Consider the following 17,465-nt stretch of genomic DNA (forward strand, 5'->3'; position numbering starts at 1 on the left):
CGTCACTATAAGACTGGACTCTCACACACATCACCACACGCACCACCACACATTTCCTATAATCCTTTAATTCCTATAATTTATAATCCTTATCTTTATAATCTCTTCTGCTATTTGCACATTCTTTACTGTAAATTCCTAAGTTAATTTGTAAATTTTTGTAGTAAACTGTAAATTGTAAATATTGTAAAACTTTTCTTCTGTCATTTAATGGTCGGGCATTGTACAGCTACAAGCATTTCACCCCCATGTCATACTGTGTATGGTTGTGTGTGTGTGACAAATAAAATTAAAATTTGAATTTGTGTCACCAAAAACATGTGTAAAATAAAAAATTTGACACACATTTTGTTTAAATAATTACAAACAATTAAACAATTTTATTACTTTATTGTACATATTTGGCACATTTTAGAAAAAAATCAGGTTAAATGAAATATGTGGACATGAAACGAAGCCGCAAAAAGAGAATCACCTATAGATTACTGTACTAAATTCAGTAACTATATTAGACTTACAATTTTATGGTTACTTGTGTTGCAAAGGTCCCTCAGTCACACGGGACGTGTGGTTCTTGCTACAATCAGCTGATTGCAGGTTGTGTGTAGGGAAGACAGTGTCTATAGGTTTGAGGAGCGGAGGTATGGGAATTATTTTTGTTTTTATTGCACATAAGGACAAGAGCATAATGGTAAATTACAGACTGGATCAATGACACAAACAACAGATCATGCTGCTAACAGAACTTTAACTCTTCCTCTGTACAGACAGCATGCCAACACAAAGCTAGTCAAGAACCCAGAGTGATGATAAAGCCGAGCGCATGCCGATCCAGATCCTCATCTTCAACAAGTAGTCAGGTTTGCAGCCTCCATTTCTACCTGTTCATGTTTCCACAGCAGAGTCACTGTGGTGATTCCTCTGAAGTCTTGTTGGGATGGTATCAGCTTTGCTTTGTGTTCATGTGTAAACACCAAGACGGAGATCTTGTGTGTCCTCATTAGGATAGGGATTTGTGTTGATGTGTGGGACTGTAGCTTTAGGTATATATTGTTAACTGGTGGTTATATGACAATGCATTTCAGATCATGTTACAGAGTAGTGCAAAAGTAAGGGAACAAGCATTGTAACAAATTTCTTTCTCTGGCGAGCACTTAAGTAACGTACTGCATTAATGTGTTACACATTTCTTTCTTTGAGTATCTAAAAAGTGGCTCTTTGAAGCAGACGTCCAACCTGGATCTGCTATGTCCATCGATCCAGATTTTAAGTGATCTTCACAAATACCAAACATGTAAATTTAATGTAAAAAAAAAAAAAAAAAGAAAAAGAAAAAGAAAAGAAGAAGAAAAAAAAAAAGAGAAAGCTCAGATCCACTCCACAGCAGATGAAAATAATCACAGCAGGATGACTGTGAGAGGAAAACCAACCTCTTAATCATCCAGTACTCAGTTATCATGACCACAGACACCTCAAAGACGTCATCAAACCACCAGCATAATCGGAGTTAATTTTATTCTGTTCAGTTTTTCTCAACAACACTGGATCAGATTCATGTGCGTGTCTGTGGGAGCACCAGCACTCCCTGTAGCATCGACAGGTTGAAGGTTTCCAGTTCCAAACCTCCAACCTGTTTAACAGAGCGGCAGCAAACAGCAGTTTCATTCTTTGTTTTCCCACATCAGCCGTTTCAGGATTTCCCTTGTCACAAAAGTGAAATGTAGTTTTTAGGCACAATCCCATGCTTCCCGCCCACAACGCCCATAATCCACTGCTCATCCACAGCCTCCACCTGTGTGATAATGTCACCGACCTGCACAGAAACACAAAGAGAGAGAGAGATAGAGCAGACATGTTATTAACCCACCCAAAAAAAATCAACACCTAAAAGTAAACACAGGAAATCTGACAGGGTATTTTATTTATATCTGTAAGGATTTATCAGTGATATATTGTTTTCTGTAGTTTTTCTTGTGTACACCACCAGAGTGGATTTGAAATCAACCAGTCAAGATGTGATTGAAGTGCAGTCTTTCAGCCTTAATTTAAGGCGTTTAACAAAAACACTGGATTAACAACTGTTTTTATACTTTTTCTTTTTTTAAGCCAATTTTCTGAGGCTTAAAAATACGTGAATAGTTAACTGATAGTTTCATGACCAGGTGAGTCCTGTTCTCTCATTATCCAAGGAGAAACTCGTCAGATTACTGGAACTGTCAACATGAAGTCTACAGAGGTATTAATGCCAGTGAAGAGGGGATTATGTATAAAATCAGCACTTTGAACGTGTACAGAGGCAAGACTACAGTGTGTTTGTGTCCAAATACTTATGGCTCCTCACACACCTTCAGTGTGAGCTCATCCTCGCTTTCTGCTGTGAAGTCAAACAGAGCTTTGGCCATTCCTTTAGCCACAGGCTGCTGGCCTGTGATTGGCTGAGCTGGAGAAGAAAAAAAAAAGTTTGATACAGTTTGCGTGTTTATTTGTGTATTTTTGTCGTTTGACAATCTCTCTCTGACCCACACATGCCAGACTTTTGTACCTTTGCAGGGCTGTGTAAAGGCCACGGGGTAAAGCCCCTCTCTCCCTTCCACTCTTCCTCTCCTCCACTCTGTGTCGATGTGCTCCGTCACTTGGATCAGCGCCCCCTTGTGGAAGGACAGATCCTCTGGGGTCTGACCGGGGAAGTCAAACAGAGCTACAGCCCACTCCTCAGTCTGCACAGTTTAACAAATCAATACTGAGAGAATCACTTACATTTTAACTCAACCATAAATTAAATTATATAATAAAACAGTATCTAAAAAGAGCTTCTTGCATTATTTTAAAAATCTAAATAAGTGGTTCTTAAAAGTTCGAAAAAATTAAGACCAAACCACATCAACACTGTGGATTATATTCTTATTACATTGATTTTTAAAGAATCTCTGCAGACAAATTCAGCGTTTATTCTGATCTCAGTGCAGCTCCTACAAGCAAATATAACGTTTTCAATCCAGCTGCTGATTAAAGTGAATAAAACTTGTTGCAAAGCACTTGACAGCAGTCAGACACTTTTCTTTTTCCCTGCCATGTTTTCTTTACAGCCCAGGTTTTACTGCACATGGAAAAATAACTGCCCCTCCTTGAATCGCTACCTTATCGTGGTGGAGGGGTTTGCGTGTCCCAGGGATCCCAGGGGCTATGTTGTCTGGGGGCTTTCGCCCCCTGGTAGGGTCTCCCATGGCAAACTGGCCCTGGGTGAGGGACCAGACAAAGAGCGATTCATAAGACCCTTATGAAAAGGACACCGAGGGAACAGTTTACCCTGCCCGGGATAGGGTTACCGGGGCCCCGCCCTGGAGCCAGGCCCGGGGAGGGTGCCCGAGGGCGAGCGTCTGGTGGCCGGGCCTTAGTCCATGGGGCCCGGCCGGGGACTGCCCGAAGAGGAGACATGGGCCCATCCTCCCGCAGGCCCACCACCCGCAGGAGGCGCCATAGGGGTGGGGTGCATTGTGTGCCGGGTGGCGGCCAGGAGCGGAGGCCCTGGCGGACTGACCCCCGGCTGCCAAGACTGGCAATAGGGACATGGAATGTCACCTCTCTGGTGGGGAAGGAGCCTGAGTTAGTGCGTGAGGTTGAGAGGTACCGGCTAGATATAGTCGGGCTCACCTCTACACATGGCTTGGGCTCTGGAACCAGTCTCCTGGAGAGGGGCTGGACTCTGTCTCAGTCTGGAGTTGCCCCTGGTGAGAGGCGGCGGGCTGGGGTGGGTATTCTAATATCCCCTCGGCTTGCTGCCGGTACGTTGGGGTTTTTCCCGGTGGACGAGAGGGTTTGTTCCCTGCGCCTTAGGGTCGGGAAACGGGTCCTGACTGTCATCTGCGCTTATGTGCCGAGTGGCAGTTCAGAGTACCCAGCCTTCTTAGAGTCCCTGGGGGGGGGGGGGGGGGGGGGGGGGGGTGCTGGAGGGTGCTCCACCTGGAGACTCTGTTGTCCTGCTGGGAGACTTCAATGCTCACGTGGGTAACGACAGCGAGACCTGGAGGGGCGTGATTGGGAGGAACGGCCTCCCTGATCTGAACCCGAGCGGTGCTTTGTTATTGGACTTCTGTGCTAATCACAGTTTGGCCATAACGAACACCCTGTTCGAACATAAGAGTGTCCATAAGTGCACGTGGCACCAGGACGCTCTAGGCCGTAGGTCGATGATCGATTTTGTAATCGTATCAGCAGACCTGCGGCCATATGTTCTGGACACTCGGGTAAAGAGAGGGGCTGAGCTGTCAACTGATCACCACCTGGTGGTGAGTTGGATCAGGTGGCGGAGGAGGACGCTGGACAGACCTGGTGCACCTAAACGCGTAGTGAGGGTGCACTGGGAACGTCTAGCAGAGGCCCCAGTCCGCGAGATCTTCAACGCACACCTCCGGCAGAGCTTCAACAGCATTCCGAGGGAGACTGGGGACATTGAGTCCGAATGGACCATGTTCAGCGTCTCCATTGCCGAAGCTGCTGCATTGAGCTGCGGCCGCAAGGTGGTTGGTGCCTGCCGTGGTGGTAATCCCCGAACCAAATGGTGGACACCAGAGGTGAAGGGAGCCACCAGGCTGAAGAAGGAGTCCTATCGGGCTTGGTTAGCCTGTGGGACTCCGGAGGCAGCCGACAGGTATCGACAGGCCAAGCGGAATGCGGCTCAGGCAGTGGCTGAAGCAAAAACTCGGGTGTAGGAGGAGTTCGGAGAGGCCATGGAAAAAGACTTTCGGACTGCCTCGAAGAGATTCTGGCAGCTCTTTATCCTCTCCAGGATACTTGAGGGTGCATGGGAGTTTGCCCAACCAGTCTACATGTGTTTTGTGGACTTGGAGAAGGCATTCGACCGTGTCCCTCGGGGTGTCCTGTGGGAGGTGTTGCGGGAATATGGGGTGTCTGGCCCATTGCTACGGGCCATTCGATCCCTATACAACCGTTGCGAGAGCTTGGTTCGCATTGCCGGCAATAAGTCGGACTCGTTCCCGGTGGGTGATGGGCTCCGCCAGGGCTGCCCTTTGTCTCCGGTTCTGTTCATAATTTTTATGGACAGGATTTCTAGGCGCAGCCACGTGGCGGAGGGCTTTCGCTTTGGTGGCCTCAGAATCTCATCTCTGATTTTTGTAGATGATGTGGTTCTGTTGGCTTCATCGGGTGAGGGCCTCCAGCTCGCACTGGAACGGTTCGCAGCCGAGTGTGAAGCAGCGGGAATGAGGATCAGCACCTCCAAATCTGAGGCCATGGTTCTCAGCCGGAAAAGGGTGGAGTGCCCACTCCGGGTCGGGGATGAGTTCCTGCCCCAAGTGGAGAAGTTCAAGTATCTCGGGGTCTTGTTCGCGAGTGATGGGAGAAGGGAGCCGGAGATCGACAGACGGATTGGGGCTGCAGCTGCAGTAATGCGGACGCTGCACCGGTCCGTCGTGGTGAAGAGGGAGCTGAGTGTAAAACCGAAGCTCTCAATTTACCGGTCGATCTACGTCCCTACCCTCACCTATGGCCACGAGCTGTGGGTAGTGACCGAAAGAACGAGATCGCGGATACAAGCGGCAGAAATGAGCTTCCTCCGAAGGGTGGCTGGCCTCTCCCTTAGAGATAGGGTGAGAAGTTCAGCCATCCGGGAGGGGCTCAGAGTAGAGCAGCTGCTGCTCCACATCGAAAGGAGCCAGCTGAGGTGGTTCGGGCATCTGACAAGGATGCCCCCTGGGCGCCTCCTGGGTGAGGTGTTCCAGGCATGTCCCACCGGGAGGAGGCCCCGGGGCAGACCCAGGACACGCTGGAGAGATTATATCTCTCGGCTGGCCTGGGAACGCCTTGGTATTCCCCCGGATAAGCTGGAGGAGGTGGCTGGGGAGAGGGAGGTCTGGGCCTCTTTGCTTAGGCTGCTGCCCCCGCGACCCGGCCCCGGATAAAGCGGATGAAGATGGATGGATGGATGGATGGATGGATGGATGGAAAAATAACTGAGGGGAGAACATGTTTGTCCATCGTGTTGACTGTTTACCTGAAGCCTTTGTTACTTATAACATTTATAATCACTATATCAGCAAACATGCACAGAAATGCATAAGAAAACATGTTAATCAGGGAGGTTATTCTAAAGATTTGGGACGTCCACCAAAGGCTCTGCCACCGTGTTTATTAGACACTTTTCTTTGGCTGAATGTGATTGTGCTGCATCTTAGTGAGCTGGATGTTTCACAGACGTGATGAACAGGCTCGCTTTGATGGGCATCTGAACTAATGCTGGGAAATTACTTTTGCACTGATTTTTAGGTTAGTGTTGTGTTTTCAGGTCGCTGAATAGATTAGATGTGTGTCTTTGCGGTGCAGGCACAACTTTACAGCACTCTTTGCTTCCGATTGGCCTGAATCCAAAGTATTTTCAAACAGCAGGCGCAGACACGTCAGACATTTATTTGGCTCCGCTCGATTGTCTTTTTCAATATTGCTCAATCAGGTTCGTTAAATTAATTGTGCAGCTCTAATAAGAAACATGCTCATTAATTGCTGTTTAATAAAATAACAATAGAAAATGAAAATTCACTCACCTCTGAGTTTGAGCCCTGTGAAGTCTTTATTCCTGCAGATGATACGTGAAAGAGCATCATTACATTCACGTCCAAAGCAGAGAACATTTCTCTCTTGTTTCTCCTGCAGTTTTAAAATGGTCACAAGGAGGTGCGAGAAGACTGATTGTTGTGCATAAATGGGAAAAAAAAAAAGTTTACTTCCAGCATATTCTAGTTCAGTCATTTAAAACCTGTTTTTTAGAACAACTTCATCTTTGAGTTTATCTTCCCCATGAGAACAGGCATAACCGTCTTTTTTGTTTCTTAAACAGTGCAAACAGAGAAGCTGTTGTAGCTTGTTAGCAGTGTTACACCATCACTTTGATTTATTTATGCAATTGCTCCAAAATGTGAAGATAAAACCAGCACAAACAGATCTTCAGAAGCATGCATACTGCAGATATAAAATGTTGGTGTTCATCAACAAGGTTTTGTCCAAATCACCAGGACTGTGATAGAAATGTTTTACCTCTTTAAGTGTTAATTTTGCCATCATATAACAGGGTCATTGCAGAGTCATGCAGACGGAAGAAGGAAACCCAAAAAATGTGTGAAATTACCAGCATTTTAAGAAACCAGACACTAAGATTCACAACTTCTTTTAAAGCAAAGGTGACATTCAAAGCTTTTTAAACCTCTAAGCAACCTTGGATTTACAAAACAAAAAAAACCCCAAAAACTTTTGTTAGCAGTCGTCCACAGCAGTGACGCATAGAGATGTAGAGATGATGATAATGCAGCCTTCAGCTCACCGGAGTTTTCTGTCATTGCCGTGTCCGTCAATGCCGGTTTGTCAGTTTCCCCCAGTTCAGTCACTGACGTTGGGAGGGGCTCCACCACCTCTGTGAAGTTCAAGGGGAATTTACCAATTCGGCCGTGGATTTGGCCCCGCCCCCATTCCTGCCCGATGAGCTCCAGGAGACCAATGACATCACCCTGGGAAAAGGTGAGCTCGTCTTCTTCCTCTCCCTCGTGGTCCAACAGAGCGACGCACCGAGGGCCGCTGCAGAAAAACCGGCTGATTAGAACATGTGGCTCATAGAGAGTGAGAGTGTGTGTGCGTGTGTGTGTGTGTGTGTGTGTGTGTGTGTGTCTCTGACCTGACAGGAGGAGAGTCTGGTTGCTCCTTCAGCTCAGCAGGCTGCACCGGAAGAATCGACTAAAGGATAAACAAAACATAACGTCATTAATATTTATGCATTTAAAAACAGTTTAAAACCTTTGCACCGAGTCAAAATAAAAAATGAATAACAAAATTTATTAATTAAAATAATATTCAATTAAATGCACCAAATATAAAAAGGTATGATGACAATACAAATGTAAATTATTCATTGACCAAATGTTATTTTGGTACCGTTCCAGTTTCCTATAATTTATGATTTTTTGCAGTTTGGGCCTCTGTAGTCCAGAGCTACAAACCTGTCTGGTCTGGACCAACCCACCACTCCTGACAGGTGACCTCTGATCCTTTTTCAGAAATGATTTGAATAATCAACTAAAAGAAATCTGAAGCTGTACCTCTGAGCCTGACAGGCTGTGGTCCTCCAGGGCAGGTTTCGATTGGTTGTCCTGATCAGTGATGGACTCTGGCTTGGGGTCCAGGTCGAGCAGACACTGTGATGTGTTGATTAGGGTGGTGGTGGTATTCTGATTCTCGCCTGGAGGATGCTCCGAAGGCGAGGGACTCGGGTCATCCAGGACGATCAGCACTTCCTGCTTCTGAGAGATAAAGTGGAATTAGAAACGTAATCAGAACTTGTATCTTTGTGTGTGTGTGCACGTGCAGGTTTACCACATAGCTGTTGTACAGAGGGTGTCCAGGTTTAGGGCGTGGAGGCAGAGGTGGTCCTCGCTTTGGTGCCTTTTGTGCCTGTGTCTGATTGGCTGTTGAAGGAGGAGGAGGACTGGAACTGGTCTGTGAAGGTGTCACCTGACTAGCAGCTGAAAGGGAGGGGGTGGGACTAACTTTAGACGGAGTTGGATTCTGGCTACCTGAGGAGGTGGAGTTGATGGCTGGAGGCGGCGGGCGCCCGGGGATAGATTTGATTGGTGGTGGACGAAGGGGGAGGAGCTTCACACTGGACGGACTGAAGGTAAAAGAAAGAGTATTATTAGTCAGGTAAAGATAAACAGGAGGTGTATTCAAGAGAAGACAGCAGCAGTCAGCTGTAGCCCCTCTAACACCTACTACCTTACTTTCTTAATTTTGCTGGACCTCATTTTGCAGGTTCAGAGGTAATCACCTATGTAGACACAAAAATGCTTCGTCCTCAGTCTGTTTAGCTCTGGATCAAATCCCGCTGGACTGATTTGTTTGCATTCACTGTGAAATGCTGCTGGTTTATCTGTATGCATTATCTACAGTGATAAAGTAGAACAAGGTGGAGTTCTTGATGTGTACGGCTCTGAGGGTCGACTGCTGTATGTAGCTGAAAGAAGAGGGGCTGCTCCGTACTGCACCAGAGGTTAGTCAAAATTCAACTGAAACCACTCTCAGTATGTGTATGTATTATATGTTTTGGGATTTTCAGCCTTTTTTTTTTTTATTTAAATTGTGGTGGACCTGAACCCGGTCCTCTGCATTAGCCTTACAGCATATGGATCAGAGACACCACAGCCTGGAAATTCATTGCTTTGCAGCAAACTTCCATCTTTCCTAAAGCTTGGCTCTCTTTCTTACCGTGGCGGCAGAGGAGGGTCTGAGGAGTTTGGTTTTGTAGTGTTGGCAGTCTCAGGTTTGGTCTGGACCACAGGCCCCTTCCTCAAGGCCGGAGCTGGAGCCGGGCTCGGGGGTTTGGCCGGGGCTGGTCCAGAAGTTTTAGGGGCTGCTGCAGGTTTGGCCGGGACTGGGTTTGGATCCAGAGGAGTTGATGAGACTCCAGAGGGTTTGGGAGCCAGATTTGGGGCTGCAGGCAGAAAGCAAACATAATTTGCTTTAATTAAATGCATACATGAAATCAAACCACTGAGATTAAAGCTGATTTAATAATAATCGATTAAAACAAACTGGCAACAAGAGAAAGTTTTTAATGTAGCACTTACATAAAAGAAGAGCTCACCAATGACCAAGAAAATGTGAACCAACGCAAAAAAAAAAAAATTCAAAATAATTTTTAGAATAATTTGAACAAAATCTTGAAATTTTTCCTACAATGTCAAGATTAAACGTTTAAGAAGAATCTTTTTATTTTTGAATGACTTATATTTTAGCCAAATTTTAGTGTGCGAACAACAAAAAACAAAAGCTAGACTTACAGAGACTCACACCAAGCACCTGTCATAGCTCTCTTCTTTCTGGACATGAGTGATGCTCCTGGTATGATGATGTTTGCTGACACAGACATCATCTGAACTTTACTTGTTTATGTTGAGATGCTTCAGCAATCATTTTTCTTCAGTTTGCATTTCTATTTAAACCTAAATCACTGATCAGTAAGGCTTTAAATGTCCTTTGTTGCCCTCTGCTGGCATAAAATGCATGTGCATTTGCACAGTGCTTCAAAATAACTTCCCAAATAAATTCCCAAACCTGTTTATGGGATGGTTGCCAAGTGGTGAGTTTACTGTTGCTGGACCTCCATATTTAATTCAATTCAATTTTATTTATATAGCGCCAAATCATAACAAAAGTCGCCTCAAGGCGCTTCATAGATACAGTGAAAAACCCAACAATCATATGACCCCCTATGAGCAGCACTTTGGCGACAGTGGGAAGGAAAAACTCCCTTTTAACAGGAAGAAACCTCCAGCAGAACCAGGCTCAGCGAGGGCCATATAAAGTCACCAACTCTTTATTAGCACATTATATTAATACTGAGTGATTCAGGCCCTCATTTGCTATCAAGCCTCAATTTCCCATCTCTTCTGCCGCTGTATGCCTTCCACGACAAGCTCAGACTAGTCTGACATGCTCTGATTATCTGAGTCCCTCCAGCCAGTCTGCATTCGATTTGCTTCCTAAGTAAGTTATTTACATGTGCTGGCTTTTGTTTTTCCAGCAATCCAGAAGTGCTGTTATTGTTCCAAAACTCCAGGAAATCTGCAGTTTAATCAAACTACATGATCCTTGAGGTAGGACAGATTCACTACAGCTATGGTCATGTAGTTAATGTATGGCATACACAGAAGGCGTAATGACGACCAAATTCATTTAAATTTAAGTAACACACACAGAAGAATCACACTGCTTCATTGCAACACAGCAGCAAACATCCTGAGTAAGGACCGGAGTCAAGAACAGTTTCCAAACGGTTGTATAAGTCAGAATGCCTCCAAGCCGATTAGCTCCCTTTTCCAGTGCTGTCATGCGTTTTTTCTTTCCTGACAGCTCGCTGCCAAACAGTGACGTCAGACTCACATCGGTGGAGCTTGTTCACACCTGAGTCACAAACCAGCCCTTTTTCTACTGTTTGTACTCTGTGTTCAGTGTAGTGGAGACAAAACGGTGACCAAAGGAAAACCACGAGTAGTTTCACATTGTTTTTTGTTTTTTAAGTTTACATTTTTTAATCATAGTAAACATTTTTCGCTGTGCCAAAAAAATACTGTCGTGCCATCGAGGACGAGACGTCTGAGCAGAACTGATAAGGGCGTCGATATCCCTCAATATGCGCTCACCAATCTGAGGCTCACAGCGCATGACTACTAGCTGAGAGAAGGATAAATATATTTAATGAAAGACTATTGTTTGCACAACTTCATGCTGCAGCCAATAAACACCCTGGAAAAAAATATCATACACACTTAAGCACACACACACACACACAATTCTGGTGCATCAAACCCACAGCACACCACCACAACAACAGTGGGGTCTTGTTTCTCCTTACACAATCGCAGTCTTTTTCTTTCACAAGGTTTGGATTGCATAATGCATCACCCTCCCTCCTTCCCTCCCCCCCTCCCTTCAGCACACACAGACACACACTCACATGCAAAAACACACAAACCACAGAAAATCTCTTTGCAAGTTTGCATATTTCTAAGCAGGACAGATTTGTGTCTCTAAGCTCTCAAACACTCTATTGTGCTTCTGCTCAGTGTCCACACACACACACACACTTGTGTCTTACCACTTGCTCTGCGCGGTGCCATCAGTGCTGCTGGCTTGTTTGGGACGCCTGGACGAGAACTTCCAACTTTCACTGAAATGACAAAAAAATTAATTAATTAATTAATAAATCAGAAAATAACCCTGAAAATAAAGTTGTCGATGGGGATTTAATAAAAATCTGTAATTCTAAAACTGCTTGAAGCTGAGACACATTTATAACATTCATGCAGTGCTTGCAGCTTGATGAGGGAGAATTTCTGCTCATCTTATTTTTGTTTTCATGAACGCAATTTTTCATGAAGCCGGTCTCAAATCAACCGATTCGTGTTTAGATCATGCAAGGAGCAGAAGTAGTCAAGGTATGTGAATTTAAATACCTGGAGGTCAAACATCCAAAGCAGCAGACAGAACTCAAGGACAGTACTCAAGAGAGGTGAAGAAGACAGTGCAGGCAGGGTGGGGTGGGTGGAGATCAGTGTCAGGGGTGATTTGTGACACTAGGATAACAATAAGAATGAAAGTTTCCAAGATGATAGTGTGAAGGAAGGATGGTGGATATTAGACAAAGGATGTAGAAGCTGCAAAGCAGGAGAAAAAGAGGAAGACCAGACGTTTGTGGATTTAGTGAGGAAGGACATGCAGAGGGTTGGTGTGGAGAGGAGGTTAGTAGGAATGGGTGAGATGGAGGCAGATGATCTGCTGTGGTACAGCAGTTACCATGTTTTCCACAGCACTGTTATCTTGGTTGACATCGTTATTTGTGACTATTTCACGAAGGGTAATTAAATGTCTCCAGTCAGTCCTCCCAGAAAGTCCCAGGCATTCTTTATTTCACCAGTAAAACCATTTTACAAAGCAGGAGGAAACATCCTGTAAATGGTTTATATTGGAGTTTTGTGCGATTAGCACTGATTCCAAAGTCAACATCTGGGCTGGTTTAGGGAATGTCCGCTGTTTCAGTGTCTTGGTAGACAGCACATTAGGTTCAATTGGTGTCATTTAAAAATAGGTTAGTTAATTTGTCTGCAAACTCAGGCCGAGACGGAAAGGACTTCACTGGTCCATGGAGGAGGAGACGCTTGCTCATTGTGAATTCTGAGATCGCAATGAATATGTATTCAGCAGTCAGTGAGGAGGCACCACAAACACTGACGCCACTATAAATCCCTGACAGAGGTTTCAGGGTAAACAGCGGATTGTATTTCAAATGTCAACATTAGCACAGGACTGGCTTCTCTTTTAACGGATAATGCTTCAGCATACACAAAACCAGAGGAGTGCCACACACAATGCCCAAAAGGGCATTAATTGGGCATTTTTTTTTATCTAAATATATCAAACAAGCTAATTTAGCTCATATGTCTTTTAAGCCAACTTCTTTCTGATTGGCTATCACTGGCAAACAGAAGAGTTAGGTGGAGCTGCTGTGCCTGAAATGACATCATCACGGTCCACTGCTTAAAGCCAGCCTGGCCTCACAGTAAAGAAATCGATTCATCCCTGTTCATGGACATAAAGGTATTTTTTCAGTGCAGCTGTAAGCAGCAATAATTGCGGAGTATTCAGGAACGACAAGCCACGACTCCCTGTCTGATCATTTCGTTCCTGTTTACAGGACACATAGATAGCTGTCTACAGGTGCTGCCACCCTGTAACACATAGTTTGTCCAGGCTCTTCAGAGAAGATGCGTCACCGTGGCAACCACACAAATAGAGCTTTAAAACAGCTGGCAAGAGTTGCATTTTAACCAAAACAATAACCTTTTTTAAAGCAAACTTTTTAGTTTTAAATGCTGAAATTTAAAATGTCCAGGCTGTAGCCTAATACATTTTAAAGTCTAAATCTAACCAAATAGGCACTCATGTGGTCATAAAACTGTTTGTTGTCTAATAAGCTAATGAAAATGGGGGAACCGTGTATATAAAGGCCATTTCTAAACAGTTAATGATGCTTTTGTGAGAACCCTTGAATTAAAATTGCATTTCAGTTACATTTTGATGAATTTAAAATCCAAATTGGTGGCAAAGCTGTAAAAACTTTGGTTTTATCTTATACATTTAGGTCTGTCCTTAAGGACAGACCTAAATGTATAAGACTGAGAAACAGAAAAAGCATAAAGAAGTTCCGGCTGCTTAGCTTTTATTTGCACCCTGTTATCTTCGGGTCGTCACGCTTAAAACTGTGAGTAGCATTAAAAGGAAAATGTTCCCATTTACTATCAGTAAATCCAGGTATAGCAGATTATCACAGCGCAGCTCTCAAGTTCAGTCAATGCTTATCAGCAGCAGCTACACCATCGGGTTATCTAGTAGATAAGCAGCACGCTTCCCTCTTGTAAATATTTGTGAGCTGAGCTGCACTTCTGCACATGTGCAGAAACAAAGAGGTTTTTGTTTTGTTTTTTTTAAAAGGACGAAGTTTCTGTGTTCAGTTTACTGCTGAGATATGTGAAAAAACAAAACAAAACAAAAAACAGGAAATGTAGGTCAGCGCAATTTAAAACCTTTGGAGCAAAAAAAAAAAAAAAAAAAAAAAAAAAACCCTGTAAAACAGCTCAAGTGACACATGGTCAGTCCCAACAGCCAGAGGCACAACTATCAGTAGCTGGTGGCTGTATTCAACAACAATCATATCAAGCACTCATGCTGCTCCAACCATGATCTTTATCAATTACTGATTACCAAGAACTTATTTTGCTGTGACATTATGTCCCCCTAACTTATTTCTGTGCCAAGTACAGTTTTTCCACAAATATATAGTTTGTCAGAACACTCATGTAAGTATTTTGGTTCTGGCTCTTATTTTGAAGGTTTGGTGACCGATAACCATGTCATTTATTTAGCACCATTATTATTAGTCAATTATTATTATTATCATTGTTATTATTATTATCATCATCACAACCTATAAGTAAGCATGGCTGCACCTCCTTTGTTTGCTAATAGCACAATTCTACTTTCATCTGCTTCCTTATTCACAAGCGCTCACTGAAGCAGACAGCTCTGCATGTTTGCTTGGAAGGTTTCCTGACACAACCTGGAATCAAACTAGGGATCTTTCGACTTTTTAGGCAAATGTGTAAACCACTACAGTATGGGACTAATCTCTAGCTACTACCACAAATGCTAAGACTGCCATGTGAAATGTGAAAAACTGCTGATATTAAGGCACCAGCAGGTCATTATTTTTCTGCCACAGCACTCTTCGGTAAAGAAATTGAAGCAAAGTAACAATTATGAATTAATAGTTATTAATTAATAACAATTATTAATTGTTTATATTGTTTATAACAACTGCAGTAGTTCCTTGGAGCCACCTGTAGGGGGCAGCAGAATGTGAATTGTGTTGAAAACTCACCACTTTGGTTTGTGGCGCTCTGCGTCGCTTCACTTCCAGTCTGGGTCTCTGTCTGTGATCCACCACCAACTTCCACCAAGGGCCTCGGGGTTAGAGTTGGGGTAGTGCATCCATCGGTGGTGCTCTTATCTGGGTGTGAAACACCCACGCTGACCCTGGGGGTGACCGGAGGTCTGGGTGGGGGTTTAGGGTCACTGAGACAGGGGGTTAGCTTGGGTGGAGGGGGCCGTGGGGCTGGGACAGGAGCAGAGGAGAGGGTTTCTGTGCTGGACTGGGGTTTGGGTGTTATTGTGGGTTTCTCTGTGGGTTTAATGGGCTGTGGCTCCAGGCCTGGAGCAGATTTCAGTGATGGCTCTGCCGTTGTTTGAGGTTTAGAAGAGGGGGCTTCAGTCGAGTCCTCTGTGGCTGCTGTGAAACCTCCATCTTCCCAGAATCCCTTGGTGGACGGTTTAGGGCCAGGTGAAAAGTTTTTGGGTTTGGGGGCAATCGTGGGAGGGCTAGATTTGGCTTGTTGCCCCTGGAAACGAGGGCGTGGTCGAGGCTCGGGCCTCTTTGTGGTTCCGCTTTGTTTGTCATTACCGTCACAGCTCTCACTGCTCACCTGCTGCTGTTGCTGCTGCTCAAAGGCTTGTATCCTAGCTTTCAGTGTTGCCATGTCCTCCCCGTCGTTCTCGTCCTCCCCTTCCTCACTCTCTGACTGGCTCAGCCCACTGGTGTCGCCGCGGTTATCGGGGAAGCCCCACTCGTCTGAACTGAAGGCCTCGAGTAACTCCTGAGAATATTTCCCTTGAGTGACTTGTTGGTTAGCAGCGTCACTCGCTGCACGACTGGCTAACGTGGCCAAACCGTCCTCCCGCAGCTTCACCAAAGTCTGAACTTTAACCTCGCTGCTGATTGGTCGAAGGCCAGGCTTAGAACGAGGACGTGGTCTGGGTTGCTCCAATGGGACTTCAAAGGAAGTGGTGGGAGAAGTACGAGGAGGAGGCACATCCACAGTAGCAGAGCACTGATCCCACTGGTCAGTCTGAACACCAGAGTTCGAGGTTGAAGGTGAACCCAGATCAGTGAGGTCACAGGACTGTGTGTGCGTGGAAATTTGCGTGTCACTGCCAATGGGGGCAAGCGCTGATTGGCTGGCAGTGCTGGTGATGTCATCAACGTGAGATGATTTAGGAGGCTGGCGGCAAGGCGGCCGAGGCGGTTTCACTGCTCTTCTTACTGCACACACAGACAGAAGTTACTTTTACTCGATTACTTACGTATAAAATAAGGCTAAAGGCAGACAATACAGCTGGCTGATACAGACGAAACAGATAACATCCTGCTACTTTATGAAATGTAAAATAACAGGCGGCACGCCGCTCACTAGTTCCCAGGCAGACTGTATTGTATTGTACTGTATTTAAAACATGCACATAGTGTAACTACTGTAACATTACCCCCTGAATTTGGTATTTTGGCTGTCACAATATAGTTTTGTTGTTGTTGTTATTTAGAGGGTTTTTTTTATGAAATGGTGGAGCGCCTCAGCTAAAATTAGTGAACTTTGTTAGAAAGCTCCACCCATAAAATATATAGGTGCAATGTAACAGAAAATAGTGTAACAGACTAATAAAATTCTAGAAGTTAAGTCACTAAAGTACAAGCCTCTTATGATCTGCACCACACAGCAAACCACATTATTTGTCAGATAATACTATTTACAAATGCTATTAAAGTCACCAACAGCATTAACATTAAACAGCGGTCCAGGTAAATGGCACACAGTGTCATTTACATTACACACTTGCTGTGAAAGAGATAATAACACATGAAGAATATATAAACTGAAACACCAAAAGCCAATAAAAGTGCTGAGGGCAGAGCAATGGTGCAGGAAATCATGAACCATATTCAGTTATTTCAACGCTTGCTTATGTCTAATATGAACAGACTTTAAACATTTACTATGAGTGTGTTGACGTCTGACCCCCCACAGCCCAACAATGGAGATGTAGAAATCAGATTAGTTTTTCGCTACAGGTGAAATTCATGAAAAATAATTTTTAGTGCTTCAATATTCTCCACAATAAATAGCTTGTAAGTAGCAAAGGTGCAGCTGGAAGGTGTGGGCAGGGCAACACGACTGCAGATCTAGAACAGCGGCACTGTTTAAGTCATGACTGTACTGATGTGTTATTGATATATTATTGACATCACCCAGCTTTACAACCCCCCCCCCAAAAAAACCCCAAAAAAAAACCTCTTGCCTTGTGGTTCTGGAGGATCAGGGTCAGATCCTGGATCAGTCTGCGTGGAGATGGTTACTCTGGAAACAGGATGTGAGGGGGATGCTGAAACAGAGGAAGAACTGGAGAGAACCTGCTCCTGTGTCTTCTCCCTGATCACCTCCTCGTAGGTAGGAGGCGGCTGAGTGAGAGAAAACCAGCAAATATAAGACACACACATGCACTGAATCCACAGGTGGGACTAT

At 44.7% G+C, this 17,465-nt stretch overlaps 1 protein-coding gene across 3 annotated transcripts in view; it reads right to left on the reverse strand.

Annotated features, from left to right (window-relative positions):
• Window positions 1-370: 370 nt before the first annotated feature.
• LOC120718383 (SH3 domain-containing protein 19-like) overlaps window positions 371-17,465 on the reverse strand; it is a 31,626-nt gene continuing 14,531 nt past the window's right edge. The window contains exons 6-17 of one of the 3 annotated variants that reach the window (XM_040006916.1): window positions 17,242-17,401; window positions 14,993-16,210; window positions 11,654-11,725; window positions 9,262-9,487; window positions 8,374-8,668; window positions 8,100-8,297; window positions 7,679-7,737; window positions 7,331-7,581; window positions 6,558-6,589; window positions 2,543-2,717; window positions 2,346-2,440; window positions 371-1,813 (exon numbers count right to left, since the gene is read on the reverse strand). In XM_040006916.1, coding sequence (XP_039862850.1) covers window positions 1,706-1,813; window positions 2,346-2,440; window positions 2,543-2,717; window positions 6,558-6,589; window positions 7,331-7,581; window positions 7,679-7,737; window positions 8,100-8,297; window positions 8,374-8,668; window positions 9,262-9,487; window positions 11,654-11,725; window positions 14,993-16,210; window positions 17,242-17,401 — 2,889 coding nt within the window. In that variant the 3' untranslated portion in view covers window positions 371-1,705. Of the gene's footprint in view, window positions 1,814-2,345; window positions 2,441-2,542; window positions 2,741-6,557; window positions 6,590-7,330; window positions 7,582-7,678; window positions 7,738-8,099; window positions 8,301-8,373; window positions 8,669-9,261; window positions 9,488-11,653; window positions 11,726-14,992; window positions 16,211-17,241; window positions 17,402-17,465 lie in introns of those variants that run through there. The other 2 variants (XM_040006915.1, XM_040006917.1) reach the window with 2 other exon arrangements.

Source organism: Simochromis diagramma, unplaced genomic scaffold (assembly GCF_900408965.1).
Source record: "Simochromis diagramma unplaced genomic scaffold, fSimDia1.1 OVJJ01000141.1, whole genome shotgun sequence".
Classification (NCBI taxonomy): domain Eukaryota; kingdom Metazoa; phylum Chordata; class Actinopteri; order Cichliformes; family Cichlidae; genus Simochromis; species Simochromis diagramma.